Source organism: Pithys albifrons, chromosome 5 (genome assembly GCF_047495875.1).
Source record: "Pithys albifrons albifrons isolate INPA30051 chromosome 5, PitAlb_v1, whole genome shotgun sequence".
Taxonomy (NCBI): Eukaryota; Metazoa; Chordata; class Aves; order Passeriformes; family Thamnophilidae; genus Pithys; species Pithys albifrons.
The window spans coordinates 66,302,166-66,330,012 of record NC_092462.1 but is presented as its reverse complement, the minus strand read 5'-3'; the positions used below and the strand labels follow the sequence as shown (position 1 = coordinate 66,330,012).

General features: G+C 41.0%; 1 protein-coding gene across 1 annotated transcript in view; it reads left to right on the top strand.

Annotated features, from left to right (window-relative positions):
* The first annotated feature begins 1,159 nt into the window (after positions 1-1,159).
* The window catches only part of HGFAC (HGF activator), a 43,202-nt gene continuing 16,514 nt past the window's right edge, over positions 1,160-27,847 (top strand). Inside the window, exons 1-7 of the mRNA XM_071556886.1 lie at positions 1,160-1,363; positions 2,901-2,955; positions 4,809-4,905; positions 10,239-10,312; positions 14,904-15,017; positions 16,111-16,242; positions 17,568-17,678. Coding sequence (XP_071412987.1) covers positions 1,298-1,363; positions 2,901-2,955; positions 4,809-4,905; positions 10,239-10,312; positions 14,904-15,017; positions 16,111-16,242; positions 17,568-17,678 — 649 coding nt within the window. The 5' untranslated portion in view covers positions 1,160-1,297. The remainder of the gene's footprint in view (positions 1,364-2,900; positions 2,956-4,808; positions 4,906-10,238; positions 10,313-14,903; positions 15,018-16,110; positions 16,243-17,567; positions 17,679-27,847) is intronic.

Sequence of the window (27,847 nt, the reverse complement as noted above, 5' to 3'; positions counted from 1 at the left end):
AGTCTTCCAGCAAAAAGCAACACAAAGAGGCAAAGATTTCTATCTGCTTGTTTGATTTTTCCTGGATTTTGGGAAGAAAATTCCAAATTTGCCTGGTTCCTACTGTTCCAAGCCTTGCTCAAAGTAGGAAAGTTTAGCCCATAAACCTATATATGCCTAGTTGTACTAGCAGGTGATATTACTGTCATGAAAGCCACAGCAGTGTGATAGCACAGTCAGTGGAAATTCCCTCCAACATGATAAACCATCATGTCAAAATTGTGCAGAGGTAGCTCTGCTGCACCTCTGGGCCCTACTGCCATGGTCCTGTTGGATCAAAAAAAATTAAAAATAATCATTTCCCTTCCATAGCTGTGCTGGTGAAACTTCAAAGGGCAGCACACAACTTAAGCAAGGACTCTGGTGTTCTTTCTGTTGTTGTGGCTCTGAGGATTTTGGGTGTGAAGAGGTGTGGTCCCTGATTGACAGGACACAGCTGGCAAAAGCCTGGAGCACAGGCACAGTTGTACCAGCCAAACCTGTGGATTTTGGTTGTGGGGCAAGGTGGGGCTGAAATAGACTTCACTGGTGAAATCTCAGTTTTAGCAATGCCCTCTGCATCCCTGTTAGAAATGCTTCTTCATTGCTGCTGTCTCTGACAGGCTCTTACAAGACAGAGATGGCTTTGCTTAGACAGTGGCAGAAGGGAGCTTTTTGGTACACAAAACATGTTTTCAGAATAATGTCTGTTTTTTTAACTTTCCCAGTCTGTTGCTGGAAGGCTGCTGTTGCAAGTCACAGCTGGGCAGGTAACCATCTGTTAATGAGTAATCCTTGTGTCTGATATTGGCATTGATCTGGTCCATATTTTGCAATGTAATGCCATCTGCTGAGTGGGCTTGCTTGGAACTCCTTGTTATTGCTATACCATGCTTTTTATTAGCTCCTGAAGAGAAGGGAAACATCTGGGTGATAAATCATCTCTGGTTGCAAGCAATGTTGGATCAGCTTCTCTGGAGGTGCTATTCAGTGCTTGCTGATTACACCGGGGATCATCTCCGAGGGTCAGGCACTTTGTAAACTCTTAACTCAGTGAGGTTTAGGGAGAGTCTCTCCCTACATGGCATTCCCTTCTACCCACAAAGACATTAATGATTAACAATGACCACAGCTCTGCTTACTTAGAAAACTAAAATACCGTAAAGTCAAGTAAATCACAGTCCTTTACAAAAGCTCATTGCTGATTCACCCTTCCACTTCAGCCCAGCCCTGGAAGTTTCCTTCTGCCAGGCAAAACCTTCATGAGAGGAAAGCAAAGATGAAAGTCTGTGCTCCTTTCGCTGTTCTCTTGGCTCTGACTCTGAGCAGTGACTGTGCAAGGATGGTAAGTCTGATTCTTCTGTTTTGGAGTGGTGGATCAGCTCCGTGCTGCCTGGCAGGACCATGTTGCCTTGTGGTTGGATGAGCGAAGCAGCCAAACAGACCAAGAGCATGAGAGCTTCAAATGGAAAACAAAATGGATTTGCTGGATGAAGGCTGACAGCAGTGCCGGCTAAGTGGGGGGCCTGTGGGAGAGTTGGTACTCTGTGTTTCTTGTGTTTAAAGCAATGGCTTACATCCATGCCTACATTGGGACAAGGAATGGGAGGGGAGGAAGGACCACAAAATCAAAATACTTTGGAAATATATCTCAGAAATGTGTTGACACAAGCAGGTACCTGCAGCAGCATGGTGGGAGAGTGCTCCCCTGCCAGACTTTACAGCTGTCTGGAAACTGAACAGGCCAGCTTTGTTCTTTTCAGACCTCTCCCTGTTTCACATCATACTTCTCAGTGTTTTTCATCACATGCTTTGTGTCTTTTTCAGGGTATGTCTGCCAGGTACCTGAAGCACTGCTGGCCATGGCCATGATGGTTTGACTTTACTGATTTGCTTAAACCTCACAATGGCCTGGCATCCACCATGTATAGCAGGGCAACTCATAGCCTGGACCCTCTGCAGTGTGGCTTTATGATCACCCTTATTTCACTAGCTAGGTTAAAACTAGCTCAGATGTACTTAAATAATGCTATAATCCTAACTATCCCAGAGAATTACAGAAGTGTCTTCTCAGTTGTTACATGTGGGAGCAGAGAGGAATATTCATGGTGCTAAGGAAAAGCTCATCCTGGCTGAAGCCAGTGCAGACAGCTCAGTGCTGGCAGAGTCACCACAGAGTGCAAAGACTGTTTTTTGCCTCAGAACTGTTCAAGCCCTTTCTATATATCCCAGCAGCAGCTTTTTCTTACCCCTCCCTTGTTATGTCCCCTGTCCACTTCTATGTTCATGATGTGCTGCTTCTTTGCTTTTGCTATACTTTTATTTTTCTGTAGTTTAGTTGCCAGCACTGGCAACTCTTGGTGGCAGCAACACTTTATATGTATTTCCACTTTTTACAATTTCCTGTGGCTTAAAGTCAGCTCAGCCTAGTGCTCTTTGCTTGCTGATTAGCAAATCCAAACACAGTTAGAGCTTGCTTTTGTAACTAATGCCCTGGGGATGCAGGAAAACTGCAGGAAAAGTCAAATGCTGGGGTATTATTTGTAACTGAACTGGCCCCAGAGTGCCTGTATGCTTTCTGCTGAGAGAAGTGGGATATGAGTCCCTTGGCAATAGAAAGATACAATGGAGCAAAGCTTTGGCCTTTGTTGTGTTGCACTGGGTTTTCCTGCTTTAACAGAGACCTTTCATGAGCCAACGTGTATGAACACTCTTTCACCAGACTGTGCCCCACCAAAAATCACATGCAAATAATGAGATCTTCACAGAAATGTTGGGAGAAACACAGTTTCAGGGCACCCTGGAAAATACATTTGTCCCAATAGGATGGTTCCCCAAGTAAACTTCTATCTCCAATCTCCATTCTCTTTTTCTCTTTATAGCACTACAAATCTGGGGCAGGAAGAGTCTCAAAACATGAGTTCACTCGCCCACAAGGTACAAAGTCAAATCCAGTAGGTTTCATGACACTAAGAATGATCTGCCTGTCTGTATCCATGCTGTGCAAGTCGGTAGGAAGCCTGTCTTTGTTTCAACATGAATAAGGATTGTGGAATGGTTATGCCAATATTAGTTTCTGTTTAAAGGGGAATTTAGGATTAACTCAGGAATCTCAGGTAATTTTCCTTCAGATGCAGATTAATGGGAAGGTGCTGATGGGAATTTAGTTTTTCTGAGCTGATGTGGCTTTATATTCACTGATAATGTGGTGTGGCTGGAGATGTGTAACTCCCTTTACTTTAATCAGAGCTGTGTCTGTCCTGTCACTTTAAAGCACAAAAACTCTTTGTATCTACAGGCTCAATTTCTACCACAGCCCTTAATCTCTCTGTGGGAGAAAGGTTTGAGCCCCATGCAGTTTGCTGGGTAGCATTTGTTCTAATGGCACCCAACAGTCAGGTATCCTGACTGTGTGCGAGCACTGCAGACTTCCATTTTTGAAGCTTTTTTTGTCCTGTGCTTTTCCTCTTAAAGATTACAGGAATCAGGTCATTAGTGGTGCCTTTATAGCTTGTAACAGTCTTCAACAGCCTTTGAGATGCAGTATGTCTTCTGAATGGGGAAGTATGTTCACAACTCTCCAAACTGCTTATAATGAGAAGTATTAGACAGAGAAGGCTGGCATTTGAACATGTGCTGAATTAGTTCAGACAGTGAAAACTAGGATGAACAAGAGGATGGCAGAGGGGCTGGCAGGGACTATTTCACATTGACAGAGAAGAGGACAGTTAGAACATATCGAGTGACCATAATTCCAACTGATTAGGAAGTGTTTGGACCACCAGGATGGGTTATTTTTTCCATAATGCTAGTAACTGACCTCAGCAGCATTTTGAGATGATGAGTCTTGGCTCCTGAGGGTTAACAGGTATTGTAAGGGTGTGCAGGAGCCCCAGCCACCATGGAAGGGTAAGCTCAGGACTAGGAGCAGTTGTACATTGTCTCTGAGAAATGGCAATATACTGTGCTGCCAGCTTGGTTGTACACCCCATTTCCCTCCTATGGCAGTGGTTGGCTTCCCATTCAAGCTTCAGACTTTTGAAACTGATTGCTTTTAGTTTAGTGGTTAAATAAGCTCAATGACAGTTTTTCATTGTCTTTTTTATCTTCAGCCTCTCTCATTCTCAAGACTTGTCTTGAAGGATTTTTTTCTAATAAACTCCCACTAGACTTCCTTAGACTCCCACCAACCTTCCTTAGACTGCTATCACTGACGTGGTGAATGTAAAACTTGCCCTTTTTAGACAGTGGTCCCATCAGTTTCTCCCCACTTGTAAGGTATCTGCTTGTCCCAAAGGGAGGGTGGTATGACCAAAATTACCTGTCCACCCCCAACCTTTAAAACCTTCTTCCTCCTGACTGTCCTATTTCAGTTTGTACTGTCTGGTTTCTTAATTATTTTAAAAAGGTGCTACAATGTGATATGGAGCCTGAAAGGATAGAACTTCAGAATTATTTTAATATGCAATTATAATACTGCATAATTAGAAATGATAATTGCAATTAATGAATATAATTGGCCCTTTCTGTAGCAGAAGTTGCAATATATTTTCAATTGAAGTGATCTGAGATCTTTATTCTGCTGCAGAGTCCATTAATCTTTGTTGATTCAGTCATTGCATAGCATTTTAAGCCTCTTATGCACTAAAAGTTGCAGAGACATGGAGTCCAAAGTACAGCTGAAAAATTAATAGATAGCTATCTTCATAATTTCATATAATAGCATATAATATATATACCTGTGGGTTGGTTTTCAGCTACATGATGAATTTTTTATTCTTGTATTTCAGTGTTTACGGAAGATGGAAATTTATGCAAATTTCCTTTCCGGTTTGGTGGAAGGTTTTATCATTCGTGTATATCAAATATGTTTTCGAGAAAGAAATGGTAAGTTGACATTGCTCATAAATGAAGACAGCCTTCAAATGAAATTGTCATCCTTTTAGTGCTTTAATCTTGCTTTTGGAATAATTAAGTTGAGCTTGACATTGTGCCCAAGGAGGCCGGTGCAGTTCTGTGATAGTCAGGGCCTTCAGGTCAAGACTCGTGCTCAGGGGGAAGGGAGCACAGGCACTGCATCTCTTGTGCCATGGAAAACTCAGGAACAGCAGAAGTGGTTCCCTGCTGCCCTTCATATTGGAGCTGTGACTCACATGAGGGACAAGAGCTTGTACGGAGAAAACAAAACATGTAATGACCTGATGGAAACCCTCTGCTGAAGGAGAGAGATGCAGACACCTGCAAGAGAGGACACTCCCCCGAGGAGCTGTTTGATTTGGGCAGGCTGTACTTGTATTGCAGCAGAGAATATCTGATTTTTGAGGAAAGTTGTTTTCCCCACCCTTCCTCCCTGCCGTATCTCTAATTTCTATCCAGATTGGCACCAAGCCCTTTTTGGACAGTGCAGTACTAAGAGGTGAGGTAGTACTCCTGTTTGTTGGGTAATGATTTATTCTCCTAGTGTGTTTAAGGCCAGGTCCCCTTCTTTTGGGCAAAGGTTAATCTTTTACATATGCAGAAACTGTTAAAATTATTCATGATTCATTTTGGGGTAGGGACACTCAGGTGGGAACCCTACTGAGGCAGTCACTGAATAAACAAGACTAACTTGGCAGATAAACCCATATAATAGGTGCTAATTAACAGAAGTCAAAGGTAACAAAGCAGAGAGTATGTGGGTACCAGTAATGTGAAAATATATGCCCAGATGAGCCCTGTGAAAGGCAAACACTTGCATGGTTTCAGGGTGGAGATAATAGAGTTTATTTTACTTGCCCATGCAGGGGAGAACTCTCATTTTTTATACCTGTCTGTCTAATTTTTTCATGATCTGTGGTGTCTTTCTGATGACACATCTATTTCAAGTGTAAGTGCTGGCGTAGTGTAAACAGAACAACATACCCCTGCTTACACAGACAGACATAGAGCTCCAGGCCAGGAGACCACTTTGGAATTTCCCCAATATCCATAGATACAGCCCAGATAAGAAAAGACTCCAGCAAACAAGGATTTGAGACTAGCTTAATAAAGAAGGGGAACTGGAATAATTTTCCAGTTTGAACCCTGTCTTTGATGAACTGCAGCCACAAAGAGTTTGACCTTTGGACCCACTTAACTTCATACAGTGCTTAAGATGGATCCTGTTAATACATGACACTCTGTGTATTTGTTTTTAGCCAGTTAGGCCACAGAAATGGAAAAACCTGGGAATAGATGGGATCCAAGGTTAGAGCACACTTTAAAGCTGACCTTGGACAACTTGCTCTCATGCTTCCGATTTTTTAAAAGCCATTTACAAGCAGGGAGACGAGGAGGAGGACAGCTGGAGCTGTTTGGTTTTGACAGGCCATTTCACCCTATGGGTGACCTTCTGGCCAGTGTTTGCTCATCACTCATAAGCTAAAAGCAACTTAATGTGTGACTTCAGGCACAGAGGTGCTGGCAAAAGAGCCCCGAATAACAGTTGGGAAACCAGTTCCGTGCACTTTTGTGTGACTTGGCATTAGCCCAAGCTGGAGTTATGCTGAATAATTGATCCCAGGGGACCTGGTAGGCAGCAGGTGAAGGCAAGGTTCATGTCCTTCCTGCTCCTGCCTGCCTGCAAGCTGCTAGTAAGGACTGAGTTGATGGGAGGCTGCATCCAACCTGCCTCTTTGGGGGCAAGTGCAAGAAGACCAGATCAGGAGAGTGCTGGCTTTTGCATTTAAGTTCATGCCCTTAGTTGTCAAGTCATACTTTAAGGCAGGACTTTACAGTGCAGGCCAAAGCCCACTCCCATTGGCTTTAATTTTATGTTCTCTCCTACTACATATGTCACAGGTACTATGTTCCAACACAAGTCACCTCCCAACTGCAGAAAGCTCTCCCTAGTTTCTTTGAGAGCAACAAGCAAGTTGTATCTTTATAAATATTTATTTAAAATACAAGAAAGAAGACAAAATAATTGCAGTATTTAAATAGCAGCCTTCCTTTAACAGCATCCTGTATTGCATTTCCCTTTAATTATAATCTATTTTCACAGATACATTTCTATTTAGTGGCCTCTTACCAAGTCTTACATGATAACTTACTAAAGATACCATACAAATTTTCCTTTTGTGCTGAGGAGAAAAAAAGCCAGCTTGAGTTGCTGCTGAATTTCATTGGTGCCTCCAGAAAGACAGAGCAGTGTAGGGACAGACAAAATGGGGATGCAGTGAACCTCTGTGAGAGCAAATGGGGAGGGTGGCCTGAAGTGAACAAAGCCATGGCTGCAGGGAAGCTGCCAGCACCCTGCCCCTGAGTCCCATAGTGGGACAGGTCCCTTGAGGTTCTGCTCAAGGGCAATGGCAGGAGCAGGCCCAGGCTGAGATTTTGGCTGTAAATTGGAAGGTGTCCACTGATATCCTGGAGAATCCTTATCCCATGCTTGAGTCCTGGATGTCCCCTGTGCAAGGCTAGGCTTGGGTCTGTGTAGGAAGGGCATGATCTTATCACCTTTCCTGGAACACAAGAAGATTAACTTTTGGTACTTTGGCCATAGACTGAAAACAGTGCTGAGGAGGGGTTTTTGGCCAGCTGGATTACAAAATGGAGAGTTTATGACAGTCCTGGAAAGGAGAAGTACATGTGAGTTGAGCTGGATGATGCCAAGTATCAGGCTTGGAATTTTCCTGCTGCGTGTGGTGGTTGATCTGGTGTTGTCAGGTGAAGTCTGTCCATCTCTCATGATCAGAACAACACCTAAAAGAGTACAGGCAACCTCCAAGTCTCAAAAACAGTGGCAGCACCAAGAGTGATGGCAGAGCTCTTTCCTTCCACCAGCCTGTCCTGAACCTTTGCTTGTTCTCTGAAACATCCTGTTGTTACGGCTCCCAATGCTCCTGATGGGTAAGATAGCCCACTTTCCATTATCTTGCCTGCCAGTTAGACCTCATGTGTGGCACACTATTTTATTTGTCCATTCCCGTGTTGTTCATCATGTATGAGTTTAAAATGTTATTTAAATCTATCCCTAGGAGTGGACTTTTGTGGTGTAATTAGTTCAGTATCTGTGTCTTTAAGTTTTCACTGTTTTTTTAAACAATTTTATATGACAGGCTGATGTAAAGACATTTGTTAACTTATAAATTTCGAGCGTGGGTGCATTTGCAAATAGCACCAAGAACTAATAAGTCCATTGGGTTGATCTAACTGCTGGAGGTCACGTTCCACAAGACTGAAATACCATCAAATTTTTGGTAAGACTCCAAGCAAAGAAGACATTTTAAAAAGAAAAGGAAGGAGGCAAGTGAAGTAGCTTTGAGGATGTGCTGGGGTTCTCCCAGGCAGTGAGAAATATGTGGTGGAACATAGAAAAGGATTATGTGACTGTACAAGAAGCCTGGAACTGAGAAGGCAGCTTGGCATCACAAGTGAGCACCAACCTCTGTGTAGTCACTGCGAGGCCATAGGGAAGGAGAGGACTGGCTGTGGAGAGCATTGAGTGGGAGGACCAGTGGGTTGTGGAAAGCTGGTAGAAGAAGTCAGGGACTTTGATAACAAAATTAATTTAATACAGAAAAATTTGAGATCCTTCTTTGCTTAGAACTTGGCAGCTGCTGGACAGACTCCAGAGAGCATTAATTTGCATAGAAATGTTTCCCCCCCTGTAGTGATCAGAGTTTTCTTTTTTTTCTTTATTTTCTTCTTTATACAGAGCCTTTTCCATTTACTTCTTTCATGCTGCCCAGAGTAAAATTACTCAGTTAAATCAGAAATTAGTCAGAAAAGTTTGGATTCTCCTTCCCCATCATGGCTGGAAGAGATGAAGTGTTCAGTCAGAGATGGTTTTGACAACAGTGACAGAAGCAGTGATGAAAACATTTTAACTCATTCCTCACCTCAATCCTCATACATACTAGACAATCCTTTACAAAGGCACAGTCCACTTCGCAGCAAAGGTTCACAGAGAAATTTCCCAGCTCCCAGCAGAGTGGCATTGACCTTAATGGCTGTAAGAAAACAGCCTCTTTAAGTATGTGCCAAGTTAATCTTCACTAGACTTTTTTAGAGCACCTTATATAATTGAGGTCACCAATCTTAATATTCATGGCCTATTCAGATGCTCCATAGGAATTAAGAATTTAAATACCATATAACATCTAATTAAGACAGAATGTAGGGCAGTTAAAATGGTACACATGCGCTACAATAAAATTTCAATTTAGTTTGTGACATTCTAGGGTGAAAAAATATTTGATTTTACAGCTATTCAAGGTATGATAAAACCATGCATAATAAAAATAGATCATCAGGCACATTGAGTAAAGCAAACTCCAATTTCTTCTAATGCCATGTAGCTGATGTTTATTACTTTGCATTAGAACTGGTTAGGGAGAATGTTTTGGTGGATGGCACACTGGGACATGACATGGACCTCCAAGATTCAGTGTCAATTCAGTCACAGGCTCCCTGTGTGGCCTCAGGAAAGCCTACAAGTCTACTTTGCAAATGAAGAATAGCAGCTCAATGCTTTTTGGAGTGCTCTGAGCCTCAGAGATAACAGACCAGTGAGGGCAAGGAAATTGTGCAGAAAGCAGTTGTCAAAATTTGCCTTGGTAGGATCCCCACAGGCGATGTGACGTGCAGGACTCCATCCCCTGCTCTGTAAAAGGAGAGGTTTTAGCTGGAAATCACCACCATGTCAGTTATTTCCTCATTTCATCTAACAAGTTCCAAAATGAGAATGCTTTAAAGGAACTGAGTGTGAAAAATGTTTGTCACTAAAACCAGGGAAAAGTCCCTCTGTGGACAGTCTCCTGCCTCCACAGATTATTAAAGTAACTGTCAGGCATCAAAAGTGGGCTGGGTCCTGTTTTGCTTGTTTTGTAATGAGTAAAGGAGACATAATTAATTTGCTTAGGTTTTGTTTTTTATTTCTGTCTTTCATTTTCTTATCTTAGAAGTAGAAATAATGTTCTTTTTTTTTTCCCCTGGAGGATTTATTGAAAATCTCAGGTCCTGATTCTACATCCAAGTTTTATTCTGTATTTAATTTGAGAGAAATGGTGCAGAGCAACTCTAACAGATGAAAGTGTATTTTTTACTCTGGTGTTAACACAGTTTGAATGAAAATGATGCTAATTAGGAAAAAAAAGTTGTGAATTTCCAGGTTGCCAAAGGGTGAAGGTCATGTAGTTTCAGTGCAAGCATCCAGGTTGTTTAAAGTTGCACTAAGCTTCACCTTTGATTTTTTTCAGGTGTTCAACAACATCTAACTTTGACCGGGACAGGAGCTGGGGACACTGTGCTTTGTTACACAAAGACCACTCAGGTAAAGTGGGTCATTGCTGGGTTGCTCCAGACATGTGTCTCCTACTTTGCAGTAAGGAGGGATGGTGCCTTCAGTACAACTTTTATTAGGTGTACACAGAGCAAGCCTTTGCATCAGCTGCTTCCATAATCTCTCTGTGACTCTACACAACCATAGAATTAAATGGTGAATATTCACACAGTCTTTAATTCACTCTCTGTTGACTAATTTGAAGTCATGGTGAGAAATTACAGTAACGCCAACACGGAAATCTGAACTCCTGCAGGAGCTGAACATAGAGGTGATTATCTTTTCCTCCCTCATGGCTTGGAAGTGCCTTTTAGCTTTTCCTTCTTTAATCAGCTACTTTTTCTGTTTGTTTGGCCAGTTAATTTTTCAGAAGGTACTGAAACATTTGACACCCTGTACAGCACACAACTATCACTTTCAGTTGTCCTTTCTTGAGGTCTCACGGGAAAAAGCAGACCTCAAACCCAGACTTCCTCAGGCTTTGGGCTGTGGCAGAGAAGACAAGAGGCCAGACACGTTCATTGCAGCAGTCCCAAGGGACAACGAGAGGATTACTTAGCTGAACAGTGGCTTCATGTGGTCACCACACTCCAGTGCTACAATTACCTCGTTGCCAAAGTCTGCCTAAAATGGGAAGTCAAGGTCTGAGACAAACTATCCTTTCTATATGTATAGATATAAGTCACTTTAATTGACACGCTGGGCAAAAGTACCACGTCCCAGGAAGTTCAGCTGGAACCACACATCCCTCTCCTCAGCAGTCCCTCAGTGACTGGCCTTTGCTGTCTCTGCCTTCCTAGCTGGATACTGGGGAATCTCATTTTATAAGGATCGTATATATCTAATTCTCAATTCATACAGCCACAGATCAGCATTGAAAAATCAGGTGTTGCACTGGTTAAACTTGATGGCCCTGAGATTTTTTTTTGCCACCTCACTACTTTTAAATGGGACTTGTCTTATTTGGTCTGCAGGATATGACCAGATGTCCTTAGACATTCCTTTTCCACTTTCAAATGAAGGGCATTTTCCACCATCCCCTTTCAGGGAGTTCTCCGCAGTGTCAGGAGTCTTACTGCCAAGCTGATTGCAATCTACCAGAGCACTTGAAAAGCCAAGGTTAGCTGAATCATGCTGACAGTCTAAAATTAAGCAGTGCATAGCATCACCCTTTTAAACTTAATGACTTCAAATTATTTTCCAGCCTGGCTTTATAACAGATTAACAGTAGTTCAGAGACAAATGACCTAACTCCCAAACAAGAAGCAGGGTATGTGCCTTTGTAATGCAAGTGTGTCAGACATGAACACAGACTTTATAGGCAGTTCATGCCTTATAAGAGCCAGGTTATGGGGGCTGCACTTAGTTATTCCTGAGTGGCCTTCCAGAGCTTAAAATATTGGTAACTGTAACTCGTGACTGCTATAATCCTCCAGTGAAACACTGCCTGTCACAGTGACAGCTGGATGACTCAAGGAGACTCTTGCAGGAGCTGAAAGAGCTCTCCAAACTTAGTCTTGTGTTTCTGGGGGTGCCCTGTGCCACCTCTGCCCCTCTCTCTGCCCATCACCATTGTCTTGCCAGACATTTGGCTGCCTGCAAACCTTTTTGGGCTTCTCAGCTCATTTTTGGCTGTTACCTGCAGCAGTGTTAGATAAGGTGGGTCACCTTATCCAAGAAAGCCACACTGTCTGCCTGCCCCTTTCTGAGGGGTGTCTCTGTCAATGTGCCTTAACATCAGTGAGGGCTTTCCCTGACTACTGTTTTTTCTCCAGGAAAAAAACCCAAACTGATTTATAAGTGTGACAGAGGACAGGAAAGGGAAAAAGGATGGGGTAACTGGAAGAGTTCACTGCTGGCTGTTGCAAAATAAAAACAGCTTTATTTCTGGAAGCATTTAGAATTAAAAAAAGAAGTATTTTAGCTGCTGTTTTATTTGTAAACATAGGTGTGTGTGTATATATATATATATATATATATATAAACAGCAAGCTTTGTATTTGGAGTTAGAAAATGTTTAACAGATCATCAGCCACAGCTTAAAGAGAAAAGTTTTGTGGTCAAGTTGAAAGGAAAGGAGACATAATAGATGAAGGGAATTTCAAGCAAACAATGAGATAGTTCACCTGTTGAGGAAGATAAGTGGTAGTAAATAAGCAGTCAAAATGAGCAATGCTGATCTTTAAAATAATATAATTTTGTTGGGGAAAAATCCACTAAAATAATAAACATTTTGGGAAATCTCAAGCAAGATTAAATGAAATTTCAGGGCAACAGTATGCTTTGTCCATGAAGGATTGGTCAGAAGTGTGTCACCTTGGATGGAGAAATAGTTTCTTTAAAGTAAAGGCTGAAGCACAAACTCTCTCCAGACCAAGAATACCATGTATATGTGGGGAACTCACTTCAAAACATTGGAGGCACTTGCAAATCAATGTTAAGCAAGTGTTGGATGCATTGATCCAGAAAAATACATCAGCCAAATTCAAGGAAAAGTTTAACCAAAGAGCCTTTAAGCTTCAGGATGCAGTGAAGCTCAGGTATGTAGTTTGTGCTGGAGGGAGGTGTTAGTACTGAAGTGTGCAGACTCAGAGCTTGATGGATCTGCAGCCACGGCCCTTGTTCAACTCCCCGTAACATCTGTGGGAGCTGTCGCTGCCTTCAGGGGTTATTTGTTCAGGTTTCTAGACATTGTTCCCCCCTGCCCAGAGGATACCTGTGGTGTGTGTGCACAGGAGCTGCCCAGTGTGAGCCCCCTCATGCACATGGACCAGCTGGGTTGTGCATGCATACCTCACATGTTTGTACACATATGCATAAATGTGCAATGCCCCTATATGTGGGACTTTCAGATCTTGGGCAGTCTGGTAGAACTACTGCTCTGAATGTCTGAAAATCTTGGACAAATGGCCAAAACCCCAAGAAGGCCCAGACATGGGAAAAAAGTGCAGAGAGTGAGTATTTTTAAGATACTTCTGGGCTCATATGAAAGAAGAAGTAGAGCAATGTGGGCTGTGCATCATCTCAGAAGGGGCTCTGGGGACGATGAGTGGCAGAAACAGAAAGTTTTTGTTGGGATATAGAGGTGGAAAGGTAAGACAAGGCTACTGCACATTCAACAGAGACTCAGAAGGGTAGAGCTGAAGCCAAGATGACCACTAGCAAGCATGGAGTGTTTTGCCCATGAGGGTGCTTTAGACATTGCTGAGAAGGCAAGGACTTGGCACTCCCCAGTTAATAGATAGTTAACGGTGATCAGGATTCCCTGCAGGGAACTGTGATGTGTCCATGTGCTTATGAGCAGGAGTTGTTCCTGGGCTCAAGGAAAGCTGGGATGGAACACAGAACACCTGTAGGAGGTCAGACTGGGGTCGTAGGTGGGATGTAGTGAGGTGGGAAAGAAATGGAGGACTGGAAGTGCTTTTTGCAGATTTAAAAGAAGTACAAAAAATTATATGAGCACTTGTTGCAGCAGAAGATGTCTTGGAGATCAAGCCATGGTTTGGATGTGATGGGAATAGGAAATACGGGATTTTCCTTTGAGGAAACATTACCCCATCAGAGATTTCATAACTATCAAAAGCAGGAAGATAAATGCCACTGACTTTACTTGCTTTCCCTTGATGTTATCCTGGAGTGAAACTACCAGTAAATACACTCAGACCTGCTATCTGATAGGAATTACATCACTCTCTTCTGAAGTGAACATTTTGGTCTGTGCAGGGGAATCTCACATTTACACTGCTTTAGCAAACTTCAGGATGTAACTTTTGTGTTTTGCTTTAGCCCTGTATGTGTGTGCTGTGCACCTGTGTGTTGTATCCTGTGCTTAAAACCACACTCTGTAGCTGAAGAAGCATCTGGATTGAGTAACTCTAGAGCTGGCAGAATGTAAACAAGCTGTTGGACCAGCTCTGGAGCAGGTGTAAATATGCTATAGGTTAACTTCAGTGGAATACATCCCTCAGCACTGACTGAAATCAAGAACATTGCCTGGACAGCAAGACTTACTATGTTTGCATGGCACATTGCCATCTAAAGCTTCTGTTGCAGGAATTAGAAGGTTGTCCATAATCCAAAAATCTGTAGCAAATTGTTGTGTCGAGGGTTGTCCTCCATGTAATTTGAAAAAGAGATGCCTAACCCCGGTGACTGATGTTGCAATGTGAAGGTTGCAGGGCAGAACACCGGGCAGAGGCAGAGCTGCAGCCTTCCTCCCTCCCCAGTGTAAAGACACAGCTCCATCTTGTGGGCACCTGTCCCATCTTCTTCCTCACTGCGGTGCCAGCTCTGGTAACTTCAGGTGTGCCTGGACCTACTGCCTTTTGACAACTTACTCTGTGGGAGAATGTTCAGCTTAGTGATTTACCATACGATTTTTAAAAGCTGGATAAATGTAGCTGCTATACAGCTTAAACCCAACATAAATTGGTTGGATAAACTTTGTTTTAAGTTAGTAGGTGGTATTAAAAGCACCATATATTGAACCAAAATGGTTCATGTAGCCAAACAGACACCTGACACAACAAAGCATGACTTATCTGGTGCCTCTTAGCAACAATTTCTTCTCTGGCCTCTCTAGATCACTGTGCAAGCAACCCCTGCCAAAATGGTGGGACGTGTTCTCTCACTCACAGCCATAGGAGGTACCACTGTACCTGTCCTGAGGAATTCACAGGCGAGGACTGTCACCTGAGTAAGTATCTTCTTCCCTGAGTGTTACAATATGAAATCTGAGTAGTAAGTAGAGCTTATTAATATTTGCTTAATGAAAAGGTAGTGCTGTTGTGATGGGAGAGACCACTGCAGCATGAATGCTCATGTAGGTGGATTTCCAAATGGTTATGACAGACAATCCATTCCTGACGGAATATCTGAAAATAGCTTGACTGTACAAATATAAATCCAACTATGTTTTGAGCATGGGAAACACAAAAAGCCTCTTCCCCTTTCCTTGCTGTTTGTAAAATTGAAATAACCCTTACATGTTTGAAAATTGCTAGTACCTAGTAGATAGGGCATAGATACATGAAAAAGCAACACAGTTTCTGGTGATACCTTAACATATGCACATATGGATCTATTATGGCTTTTCCTATGATGTCAGCTTTGTACCTGGTAGCTGCTCCACCTTCAGAGCAGTCATTTTCAAAGGAGTAGAATCAGGCCAGAAAGCTTTGCTTGGGTTATTTTTCTAGTTTTACGGTGTTGTCACTCCCAGTTTGCTGCATATCAAGCAAGGAGTCTGGCTTTTTCACTCAGGGTTTTCAGTTGTGCTTGCTGATGTTTAATGCAGGCTTTTCATAGAAATGTAGAATTGTTTAAGTTGAAAAGGAGCCTTAATATTATTGAGTTCAACCATTAACGCAGCACTGGCATGTCCACCACTAGCCTATGGTCCCCGCAGCTCCAGACTTCTCTGCTGACAATAAACAAGGAAGCCTTTTTCCAGTGGATGATGCTTTAAAATGGGGCAAACACAAGTGTATACCACTGATACGACCTTTTGTGTTTGCTGAATGGACTTATGAAAGAGTTTAAGTAATGGTGATGCTGTCCTGCTCATAGGGCTTTAGGAGAAAGCCACCTCTGTCTCCAGGTTCTTGCAGTGCTGCTCTGGTGGCTTGGTACCTCCACACAACAAAGACTGGCTTGCTTGAGAAGCACTGTCAACAAATATGCATCTGCTCAGCAAGAAAAAAGGGATAAGCAAGGAATAATGGAGATTGTGGTGCCATTTTTTGCAGGAATAATATCTGAAAGCCTGTGTTTGTAAAACTTTGTTTCAGAGAAATGTTTTGACAACAGTCTCTACGTGTTCTTTGATGTGGGTGTGAGCTGGTCAAGAGTCCAACACGGAGTTGTGGAGCAGTGCATGTGTGAGGACGGCCAGATCGAGTGTAGGCGTGTTGCACACAAAAGTAAGGCACTATTTTGTGTTACAGTTACAGGCCTGCATGGAGTGGGGGGTAAAGGACAGTGAGGGTATCAAAGCCCCAGTGGTGTTAACGTAATGCTACTCTTGCAGCTCACATGCCTTCCCTAAAAGAGGTCATTTTAGCTTTCCTTTTCATGTGTGAGCAGTAATACTGACCCAGGAAATAATTTCAATATATCCATCCTTTTTTGAGGATGTAATGATATGCATTATGATGAATTTTAGGGACATCCCTCATGGTTTTCTTTGAGAGGGATGTAATCCCGATCTGCAGCATGTAAGAGTATGCAACAGATTATAGAGTAGAAGTGGTAAAATTTGTCCTCCAAAACTGTAACATGCTTGAGAGGCACACCCTGCTTGACTCTTCCTCTACACACCTACAATCATTTCATAGTGCTGTTTCACTCTGTGCTTGTTCCCAAGCCTGTCCTGCTCTTGAGTCGCTACATGTAAACTTCACCTACCTCCAGGATCCTATATGGCCTTCACTGACCCCAGAGTCTCCATGTTTTTTGGCCCAAATTACCCATTTCTGGCTGGGTTGATGCTTAGGTTATGAAGCATCCTCAGCTGGCCAGGATATGCACTTCGGTTTGACACTTACCTGATAAAGCCAGAACAGCACCTTCCATTTGTAAGGAGAGATGTGAAGCAAACCATATGTCTCACCTCAGCCATTCAGTTAGTCTGGCTGACTTTTACCCTGCCCGGACTCCCAAGTAACTTACAGTACAAATAAGCTTCATAAAAGCCCTTTGAAAAAGGTAGGTGCTTTTATTCCCACCTTACGTAACTGGAAACTAAAGTATGGACAGTCAGTGGCTTTTTAGGACATTGGGAGTCCATAGGAGAGCTGGGGAATTTGATTTGATAGGACTACTCCCTAATCACAGATGTTAAATATTTAACTGAGCTACCTACTAGATACCTTATTATAAGTTTTAATACAGTTTAGTACCAAGCCTGGAATTGACAGAACAGTCCATAGAGAAAGAAGTGCTAATACCATCACCACCAGTAATAATAATCACCACCCCCTTTTTACCTATTGTTTATTGATAATATTTTTCAATAGCTGACATTATCCAATAGCAGTGAAAACAACAAGACAGACCTCAGTGGGCAGAAATCTGCTGAATTGCCCTTTCTTTAGTTTATATCAAGTGTAATTCTGAGATGAGTAAAAAAGGAAGAACTTCCCCAAAATCTGTATGCATGGAGAAGATGTACTAAAGTAAAATAAAATGGAGTGATTCTCTGGAATATTTTGTACCTTTGGTTTTGATCTTTGGTTTGTGCTTGTAGGTTGTGCTCATGATCCTTGCATGAATGGTGGAGAGTGTAAAATGGTTACCTCCAGTGGGAAAGTAGTATGTGACTGCAAAGAAAATTATGGGGGAAAGTATTGCAATATTGGTAAGTATAATAACCTACTGGCAAATGGAAGATGGAGTTTTCATCTGGGTGTGAGGCTGGTGGGTTTTTCCTCTGTGTTGTACTCTGCATTTGAGGACATTTCTTGTAACAACCGAAGAGTCACCCAGAGCAAGGATTTAATACACTTCTACAGTGTAAAACATAACACACACTTCACCACTGAGACTCTGATTCTGAAAATATTTGTTCATGTCCTCAACTTTATACAAAATCAAACACAGAAATTTTAATCCAATTATTCATTCCCGTATGATAAGTGCATGCTTCCTTTTGCCTGGATCAGGCACAGAATTGTGGTCTAGAGCAACTGCCACCACAGATCTCTGCATCCCCTCATAAAGCTGCAATTTATGCTCTGACAAAATGTAGCATCTGTGTTTGGTAGCACTAGATTACTGTGGGAAGAAGACAAAGAGAACATGCACACCCTTTGGGTTACTTTGAACTTGAAATTAATAGCACCTTTAGCTCAGTACATCTTGCATAGGAACCCTTGCTTTCTCTGGTGGGTCAGGGCAGAGGAATCTGCTTTTTGGTCTCTATGCGTTAGTCCTGTTTTTGATATGAGATTCCTTTGGAAGACTTAACATTTATCCCTGCAGGGGTTGAATCTGCTTGTAATGCTTGTTTGCATGCTAAATCCTCAATTTGTATCAGTGGTTACTTTTTAAATACAGCAAGTTTTTGGCATAAATTATAACAGACCTTCAGTCATACCAGCCTGTGATCCTGTCAATTCACGGGCTGTATCCTTCTGGGTGCATAAATCAAATCCCATGTTTCATCCAAACTGAAGACATGACTCCCAGTAGCTGTGGTGGGCACCTATTTGGTCTGAAGGGTTAGTGAGGTAAAAAACCCATGGTAATGAACACTGTAATTGGTATCTGGTATTCTTTTTGCTATTCTGATAGTTAACAAATTTTGTAGCCAACTATTCAAGCTGGAAAAAAAAATTTGTTTGGTAGACCAGAGGTACAGCTGGAATAACAAACAGCAAGAGTGAACTGGCAAAGTGGACAATGTGGGAACTGGTCCTGAATCTTCACTCACCAGGTACCCAATAAATCATGCTAAAAGGGTCTGTGACTCTTTTAAGTTCTTCATAGGGGCATTATTTTAGCTCTGTTGTTCTGCCCTTTAGTTGCCCCGGGGAGAATGTGTCAGGCTTTGGGAATGCTGCTGCATGGATCTGGGTGAGGGGCTGCATGGGCACTGTGCACATGTCACCTGGAGCTGCAATCTCTTCGTACTCAAACAAAACTGTTTTTCCAATCCCTATTTTTTTGCCACCTTCCCCTGCCCAAAGCAGCAGTGCTGCACACAGACACCCACCCAGCAGGGCCTGGATTATAAATATCAGGATGGCAGTGTTACAGCAGTAATGCGGGTTTCTGTCTGACTAGCTTAAAACAAGAAATAAGCAGGTGCTCTTTGATTACTTGAAAATAATAAAGCAAACATTTGATTTGCTAAACAAATGGCTTTGGATGCTTACAATCCATCTGTGTTCAGCTGCCTTACACTCCCACACAAAATGGGAACTGAAGGATTGTGTTTATTTGTCAGGGCCTTGGAAACATGTCTGAAAAATGTAAAAAACTCTTTGCCAGGATTTACTTGTTCTAAATTAATGCAAATAAGTCAGTGCTTGGTAGTATAGACCCGGTAGTATCAGCACACTTGGGCAATGGCATTGTGGTGAAAGAAAGAGAAGCTTGAACTGATTTTTAAATATGTGTTGGATTAATTTTTTCTTCAACCCTTCAATCTGATGCTGTGAGCACAGCTGGCTTTTTTCTTTGTTTCCTTTTGACTGTCTTGTATAGTTTCTCTTGTCTAACAGGATGTAATTGTGAGGGTACCCTTTAATCTGGACAGCTTATGGTTATAATGCTTGATTTAGGGGAAGTTACAATGTTCCTAAGTGTACTTTATTCTGAATTATTCAGTTATAGAGGCAACCTTAAGCTCAAGGTGTGATGCTAAAATATTTTAATTTTATTAAAAAGAAAAAGAAATAAATTAATTTAAAAACCAGTAAGTCTCCAAGACTGTCACTGAGCTATGATGTGTTTGAGGTCTCTCTGCCCTTACCTTACACAAAGAATAACCAGTCTTGATATGACTCTAATGGAAAGCCAGCTAATTTATCTTAACATTATATGCACAAATATTAATAATCAAAGTACCATCCTGAGGCAGATCACAACTCTAAGTACTACTGTGACTAAAGCACTGGAAAAGTAGACAGAGGAGTAAAGAAAGTATAAGGAAATTACTGAGAAGTACTTCTTGTTGAGGATTTTCTCAGCAGATGCTTGGACCATCATGTCTGATAGACCTTTACCTCTTTTCCATGAACGTGTCTAAACTCTAGAACTTCTTTATGCTTTTCCCTTTCACAGCATGCCATGTCAAGAAGTTCCAGAATTTAAATAGATATGATGAGGAGCAGTATTTTCTATTGTTAACTAAAACCCTACTGCCTGGTAATTTCATTCTTCCCCTCTGAACAGTGAGTAATGGAATAATCACAACTTTTGTGATTTTAAAGATACCTATTTATCTGTCCATTTCTTTTTTTGGACTACAGAGTCCCTGTCAGCACTTAAAAATCATCTTGTCACTGATCCTAAAATTCTCTTGCAAACTATCATAATAAATATGTCTGTGTATTTATGTATGTATATATTTCTGTATGTATATATGTGTATATATATTGCCAAGCCATTATCATAAAAGACCATGCAGATACTGGAAAATTATGGGCTGACTTAAAAATATGGGAGGTGATAAAAGTAACATAGGAGATATCCATAACAAAAGAGGTTGATATACAAAAGAAAGTTTCTAATAAAGATTTCTATTCTTTGTGCTAATACATTATTTTCTTGCCCTTAAAGAAGAAACTTTCAGTACTAAAGAAAGAACTGCCATTTAAAAAATGTTCTCAGACAGTTTATATGCATAAGATTTTAGCAAAGTTTAATTTCAAAGGAAATCAGATACATCATCAACAAATCTCTCCCCAAGCAGATGCTGTTTAAAATTGTTCAGGGATCCACGTTTAATTAAGTTTAATTCATAATAATTACCCTTAAATATGCATCTATTTTGAGAAACAAGGATTTCCTATTAAGAGGGGAGCTGCATTCTCTTTGGAAACAGAGGTCTTGCTGAGAGAGCTCTGAATCCAGGCTGTAGGTGAAGATGTAGAATTAATTATCCAACCATGAGTAGCAATGGTTGTCTCATTATACAGAGTAAGTTATAAAAATGGCCCAGGCCCAGCCACTTTGTCAGTGTTAAATGTGAGCAAGAAGTGAAAGCTGAGAAAGATATGAGTGGGATATTTTTTCTCTGGCCCAAGTTGTTATAGGAAGTGATGAGGGAATTTTTTTTGGAGATATTTAACTTCAGAAATATTTAGCTTCACTTGAGATGATAACTGATGACAAAGTTATAAACATGTAATTTGTGTTTCTTTGACAGATGGGAGCCATAGTGGAGATGTTGCATGAACACAGAGGGACACACAGCTGAAGAAAGAGCAGTTATAGGCCAAAGGACAGATAATTCATTATAATAAGCAATTATGAAGAAGCCAAAGGAAGTTGAAGGGTAAAGGAAGGAGGTGTAGAACTCTTTTTTTAAGGGATTGGTGCCCTTCGGTTTCTGTGATTAAAACCCTACCACTGCATTCACAGTATTTGCCTCAGTTGGTATGTGAGTGGAAATTAATATATATTTTGCCCAATTTCCATGTAAAATCACTTTCTTCTCCTTACCATTGCTTTTTATTGCATTTTGGATGTGGATTTTTAGTAAATTTGGGGTTCTTCGTTGTATTTTAAATTCATTCTTGAATTATTGGAGGATATGTTAGTGGGGTATCTTTATTCTGTTTACTTAGGTGTCAAAGGTTTTTCTGAAACAGTGTCTTTAGGGGAATAGCTGATAGACATATGTGGGGTTTAATAAGACCTATTTCAACAGATGGATTTTTATGGTGTAGAATTACGTTAGGCATCGTGTGGTCACTGTTCTTGATGGCTGTCTGGCATTTATTTATGGTTCATGTGTTGCATCAGGACTCAGCAAAGTTCAAGGTGTCTTCTTGTGGAAATATTTGTGAAAATAAGGTAGCCATGTACTAAGTAAATCAGTGGCAGATTTTGGTGCTTTTCATGATTAAATTAATGCAGAGGTAGAAAGCAGCCCATGGACAGCCTGTTCGGATTTGTGTCGCTGTGGCTGTGGGTTACAGTAAGTCTGAGAGTATTGGGAGGACTGTACAGGGGATTATACATTTTGAGTTTTCGTAGGATTAAGGTTTAGGTAGCAATAATGGTTGTGAAAGTATTTTGGTCATGATGAACTGTGAATTTGGTGAAGGCATTTTTGAAATCTCTTTATGTTTTCTAGTTTCTTTTTCCCTTTTGTTTTTGTTTTTCTTTGTTTTGTTTGGGGTTTTTTGTTCCATTTTTATTTCCTCCCCTAATTAGGCTGTGGGTAATGGAACTAGAGGGACACCATAGCTTTAAAGAAAGTATGAGTTGGAATGCTAATTGTAGAAGGCTTATGGTTATGTAAGGAGATGTGGTGTATGTCAAAAGTAGGTTGAAGACTCTTAGAAAAGGAGGATGACAGAATAGCTGAATATATAATTACATACAGGAAAAAACCCCTTTCTTGGCCACATCTTTGAGGGTTAAACTGGGGGAGTTTGAGGTAATAGAATTAGTAAAAATGACAGCAAACCCACCTTTTTAGTGGGTCTTTAACTGAAATAGGGTGTTTGCAGTTTTTCTACTATAAAAGGTACTTTAGTAAAGGAAATTCAGCTCTGCAGGTTGGAAGGAAAGTTTTAAGACTTTTTCTTCTGAAGAAGACAGAACATAATGCATCTTAACTTTTTGGTTTGAATTTACCATCTGCTAGAATGTTTTTGGATTAGTGTTTATTTTTTTTTCCTAGGATCATAGGGGGGAAAAAAAAAAGAAAAAGAAATAGAGTGAAGTTAATGAGGTCTGTTGGCTGACAATAATAAGTGAGTCTTCAACCAGTCAGAGAGACCCCCACCGAGCTTGGACAAGTAGATCTGTGACTAAGACTTGAAGAGGATTTCTAAGTGGGGCTGAGATGATCCTTGTTGCTTGCATGTATGAAGTACTAGGATTAGCAATAAAACTAGGTTGAAAAAGAATGAAAGTATTTCTCCATGGTTGTGGAAAAATAAATTGAACAGCAGATAAAAAAGCATCATTATGGCTGAATATAGCTTGGAGAGGTGATTGTGTTATTTGCAGAGGTAAAGTTGTATGGGTCCCCTGGGAAGCTGCATGAGTGGAAGGCAATGGTTAATGATGCAAGGACAATGAAGAGGAAGCCCAGGGCACCACTGCAGAAATAGTGATGGTGGATTGGATTTCTATCAGATTTTGAATTATTCCAAAATAATTCAAATAATGCTGGAGTTACACGGAGAAAAGGTATGTCTAGTAGACTGTCACCTGCAGTGATAAATGGTAAGGGGGATTGGAAGATGAAGACATGACTGGGCATGGCATTGCCAATGGAGTACCACCTCTGATTCACTGCACTGAGATGGTGCCAGTCTAAGGAATGGGGAACAGGAGACTGGAGATAATTGTGCCTTTGCCAAACAACAACTATAAGGTGTCATTTATGCAGATGTGAGCAATAATTGAGAGCTATTATGATCTCGCAGCTTTCTTTATGGTTTTAGGACAATAATAAAGATTTTGGCTAATACAGAGAAAAACCTAAAGGAGGAAGGCAGCACTGTTTGCATGGAGATCATGGATTAGTCATTTATATTTGACACTGTGGCAAATGTGGGCTGAAGAGGACAGACATAACGAGCTGTACTGGTAGCAGTGTAGTGTATAGTAAGGGCTAACTCTGGAAGGACTGAGTGATAAGGCAAATGCTAAAGAAGAAGCAAAAATTTCTCAAGACAGAGTTTATATCTCCAGATAGGAGTAGGTTCAAGATCAACATAGGACTTCTTTATTTTTACAAAGAAAGGCATTTTCAAGATATTGGTGGGCAATAAGGTTTTTGTGGTATCCTCTGCTCCTACAGTGGTGCCTTTTTAGATTACAAGTCTTTGTTGTAATCCTAGTATAAACTAATATGATTAATATTAACAGCTGCCAATATGAAGCAGCTGCTTAGATCTTACTCCTGTGATAGAGTGCCTGACTTGGCAGCAGTGTTAGTTATTGGGTGCTGGTTAATTCAAAGCCATAAGGGTGTTTTTAATCCTATTTTTGGTTTATCTGAGACATGATAGTGTCATCAGTTAATTATGTTTTATAGAGGACACATCTTCTCTGAAATGTGAGGGGACCAACATCTCTTAATCCATGCAATCTGTTTTCCTATACGATTGTCAGTTAGGAAGGTGGTTGGAGGAGAGATGTGGAAGACAGTACAGCAGCTCACAGGCTTTAAGCTCATCCTTGGATTACTGTATTGTTTGTCTCTCCCATCGCCTGCTTTCTCCCCCAGGCCCACACCAGGTGCTTCGGGGGCTCCAGAGACCCTCAGCTCATTACTGTCTCCCTGCAGAGCAACTGCTCATCTGCTGGCCAACATTAATCACTATACAGTCTGTTCCTTTTCCTATCCAGAGACTTATTTTGGCTCATACTCCAAACATAAGGACCTAGAGGTATAGGTATAAAATTAAAACTTTCACCATGAATTAGGCACTCTGATACTCTTGAATGTCCTTTAAGGAAGTCTGAGCAATAAGTTGTTTCCCTGAGAAAGTAATATAGCACTGAAATTTGCTTGTTGCTGGAATTTCTTTCCCCTAGCTCTTGACAACCTACTTCTTAAATACATTGCTCCTCTTAGCTCTATGTATTTACCTATTTGATTGCATTCAGGACTGTAAATCATAACTGTAGTACTAGAATTGGAGATAACCAATAGAAAAATGAAATGGAAGAGCCAGTCCGAAGAAGAGCCAGTCCTTTCTCTATCTCAGATATTACTTTTCTAAGCTGTAAGAAAATACTGTCAGAGTTTATAGATTTCTAAATTTAAACTTTTATATTAAAGAATTCAATTTATTCAGAAGGTAGCTTTGTACATTAACTTTTATAAGAAAAATAAACCTCAATTTTAGCTCTGCTGGTCTAAGCATTTTCAAGTACAAAGGTACAAAGATACTTTGAAGAAGAAATATGTTAAAAAGTAAGTCTAGTTTCAGTGAATGGCATATCCCATCCTTATTTTAAAATGCAACTAAAAGAGATTTTTTGTGCTATGAAAATCACTTCATTTTCCTAGTCGTAAACCCATTCTTGTTTTACATTACTTAGTTTTTATTAGATTTAGTTAATTAGAAAAATATGCCAATTTTCCCACCTTTCTGCCTAGTTTTTCTCTCGGGCAGATTGCTTGTGTGTGTCATAATCAAGCTATAGTTTCGGCAGGAATTCATTTCAGTGTTAGGTGTTGTCAGTCCAGAGGTTTTGCTGCTGTTCAACAAACCAGAAAGCACAATTATTTGAATCAATTGCTTGTTCTAAATAAGTGAAACCACTGAAATCTTGGTATGTATTACAAATGTATGATAGAGTTATATAGAAATACAGCTATATATATATAGCTTCCCTTATACTTCACCTGTGGCATATCATCTTTAATTTTCAAACTCTGGAAGATGTAGAGGGTGATGTGATTCTGACTTTCACAGACAGGAGTGAAAAGCAATTTGTTTCAAGCCAGGAACAGTCCAGGCCTAGGGCTGCTGCCATGCAATCCTCTGCCCTAGTCATTAGACTTCACATTCTTATGATAAAGAGTGAAAAAAATGGCATCGCCTTCTTCTGTGAGGTCTGTGCCCACCTGGGCCTCTTCCCAGATATTTACAGAGATTTTTGGTGGCACAGGGAGATGCTGGAAGATAAACCAAATCTTCCTTTGGAAGCAGACTAGGTTAATGTGGATGTCTTTCAAAGCTCTCTGTGTGATATTTGTTTCATTTTGCACAGGAATATTTGCCTTAATTCTTTCAGAATACCTGGCAGGGTGTGTGCCTCTGTGTGTTGTGCTTCAGTGTGTTATTTGGTGAAATGAGATGCCTGTAAGAGCAATCTCTGTGAATACTGGAGACTCCTTTCTGTCCCACATTTATTGCCAGCCCAGACCGGTGTGCAGCTGCGTGTGCAGCGGGGGAAGTGCAGCTCCCTGAAATCAAAGGATTTCACACCTTCCATCTCTGAGGGGATCTCCCAGATACCCAGGAAAGGGGGTCAGGGAACTTTTAGGTGAATCAAGAAATACAGATCCTGCTGCAGGCATCTGATGAGTCTAAGTTCATGCAGAAAGGAAATTTGAAATCAACCTTGTAAAGGATGTCCTGAAAGCAGCACATCTTGCAATGCCGAGGCTGTGTAAGCAATAAACTTATGCAGAGGCATAAAATGTCATTGTTCATTGCTTTTCATCTTGAGGAAATGGCATGAAGCTGAGTCAGGGGAGATTTAGGTTGGATATTAGGAAAAGGTTCTTCACCCAGAAGGTGGTTGGGCACTGGAAGAGGCTCCCCAGGGAAGTAGTCACAGCACCAAACCTGTCTGAGTTCAAGGAGTGTTTGGATGATGCTCTCAAGCAGATGGTGTGATTCTTGGAGTGTCCTGTGCAGGGCCAGGAGTTGGACTCAATGATCCTTATGGGTCCCTTCAAATTCAGCATATTCTATAATTCTGTGATTGTTAAAAGATGAAACAGGTTGAGGTGGAAATACACATTCATAGAGGTGTTAGGGAGTCTTTAGAGAGATATGTGTGCCCTGGCTTGCAAACCAGTTGCTACTTAGTGAGTGCTGAAGTGCTCTCTCTGCCCAGCACAGGGGACGTAGGGCTTAGGCTCAAAGCACTCCAGTCTTTGGCTCTGGATCTTCCTGAGGCACTGCAACAGGAGTGGACATGTGCTCCAGAAAAGCTCTGGATGGAGGATAAGGATGTTCTCCTAATTCCACCAATGTTTTGCTTTAGTTTATAGTTTCATAAGAACTCTTTCACTGGGGTAATCAGTGTTTTATACACTGGAGAAGACCATGTGTAAAGGCATTTGTAAGTAGAGAGGGGACTTATGTTCTCTTCCCCTTCCCCCTTCTGCCTTCCTGCCATCAGCTTAGACAGAGCAATAAAAACTCAAAAAACCCAAAAGAAATTCACCAAAATCAAAAGCACTGCAGGTTGTTTGGGGAAAAAACCCAAAGCATTGCTGAATGAAAGAGTTACTTAAAACTTAGCTGTCCCAGAATTAGGGCCATCAGGGGAAAAATGTATTTTTATTACCAGAATGAAAAGCTTATATATCTGGAAGTAAAATACATTCAAAGTGCAAAAACATCAGGAAATTGCTGATGAGATGTTTTGTGGAAAAGAAAATCCAAAAGATACATTGTTTTCTGCAGAAAGACTTCCAAGGCAATCTCCTAAAACTATTCTGGTATGTAACTACAAAACTTGAAAAAAGAGCTGGAGAAAAAAAGTTTGTGAAATGTTTTCAGGCAGTTAGCAATTAGAACTGGTTGTATAACAGCTACTTCAGGTTGCTGGTAATTTTAAGGCCCAAATCTGCTTTTTATTGAAAAATTAAAAAGCAAAGACTTGGTGTGACATGCTGATAAAATATGCCACCCTAACACAATTGGAATGTTTTATGTGAACTATTGCAATATCTTGGACTTTAGAAATAAAACATAACATGGAATTACTTCTAGTTTCAAATGTTAATTATTTTTTTCCCCCAAAGACATGAACAGCAGTGATAGTGGCATAGGACTTAACCTGCATTTGCATCAAAACTTTCACAATATGAAAGTTTAGGCCATTTCTATTCTTAACATAGTGCCTGGCAGTAGCACAGGGAAGTGAATGAACCAAAAAAATACATATCATGTCCTCGGTTACTTTCTTCCACATAGGAAAATAAATATGTTTGAGAGCTATCAGACATTGTGGAACCTATATAGATTTGGGAATGAACAATTCCCAGTCAGAGCAAACCATTAAGAACTGCTGAAAGCAGACCACCTACACACCATTTCTGACAAAGAGGGAAAAAGAGATTTTTTTCAGTGCTGTAACAGCTCA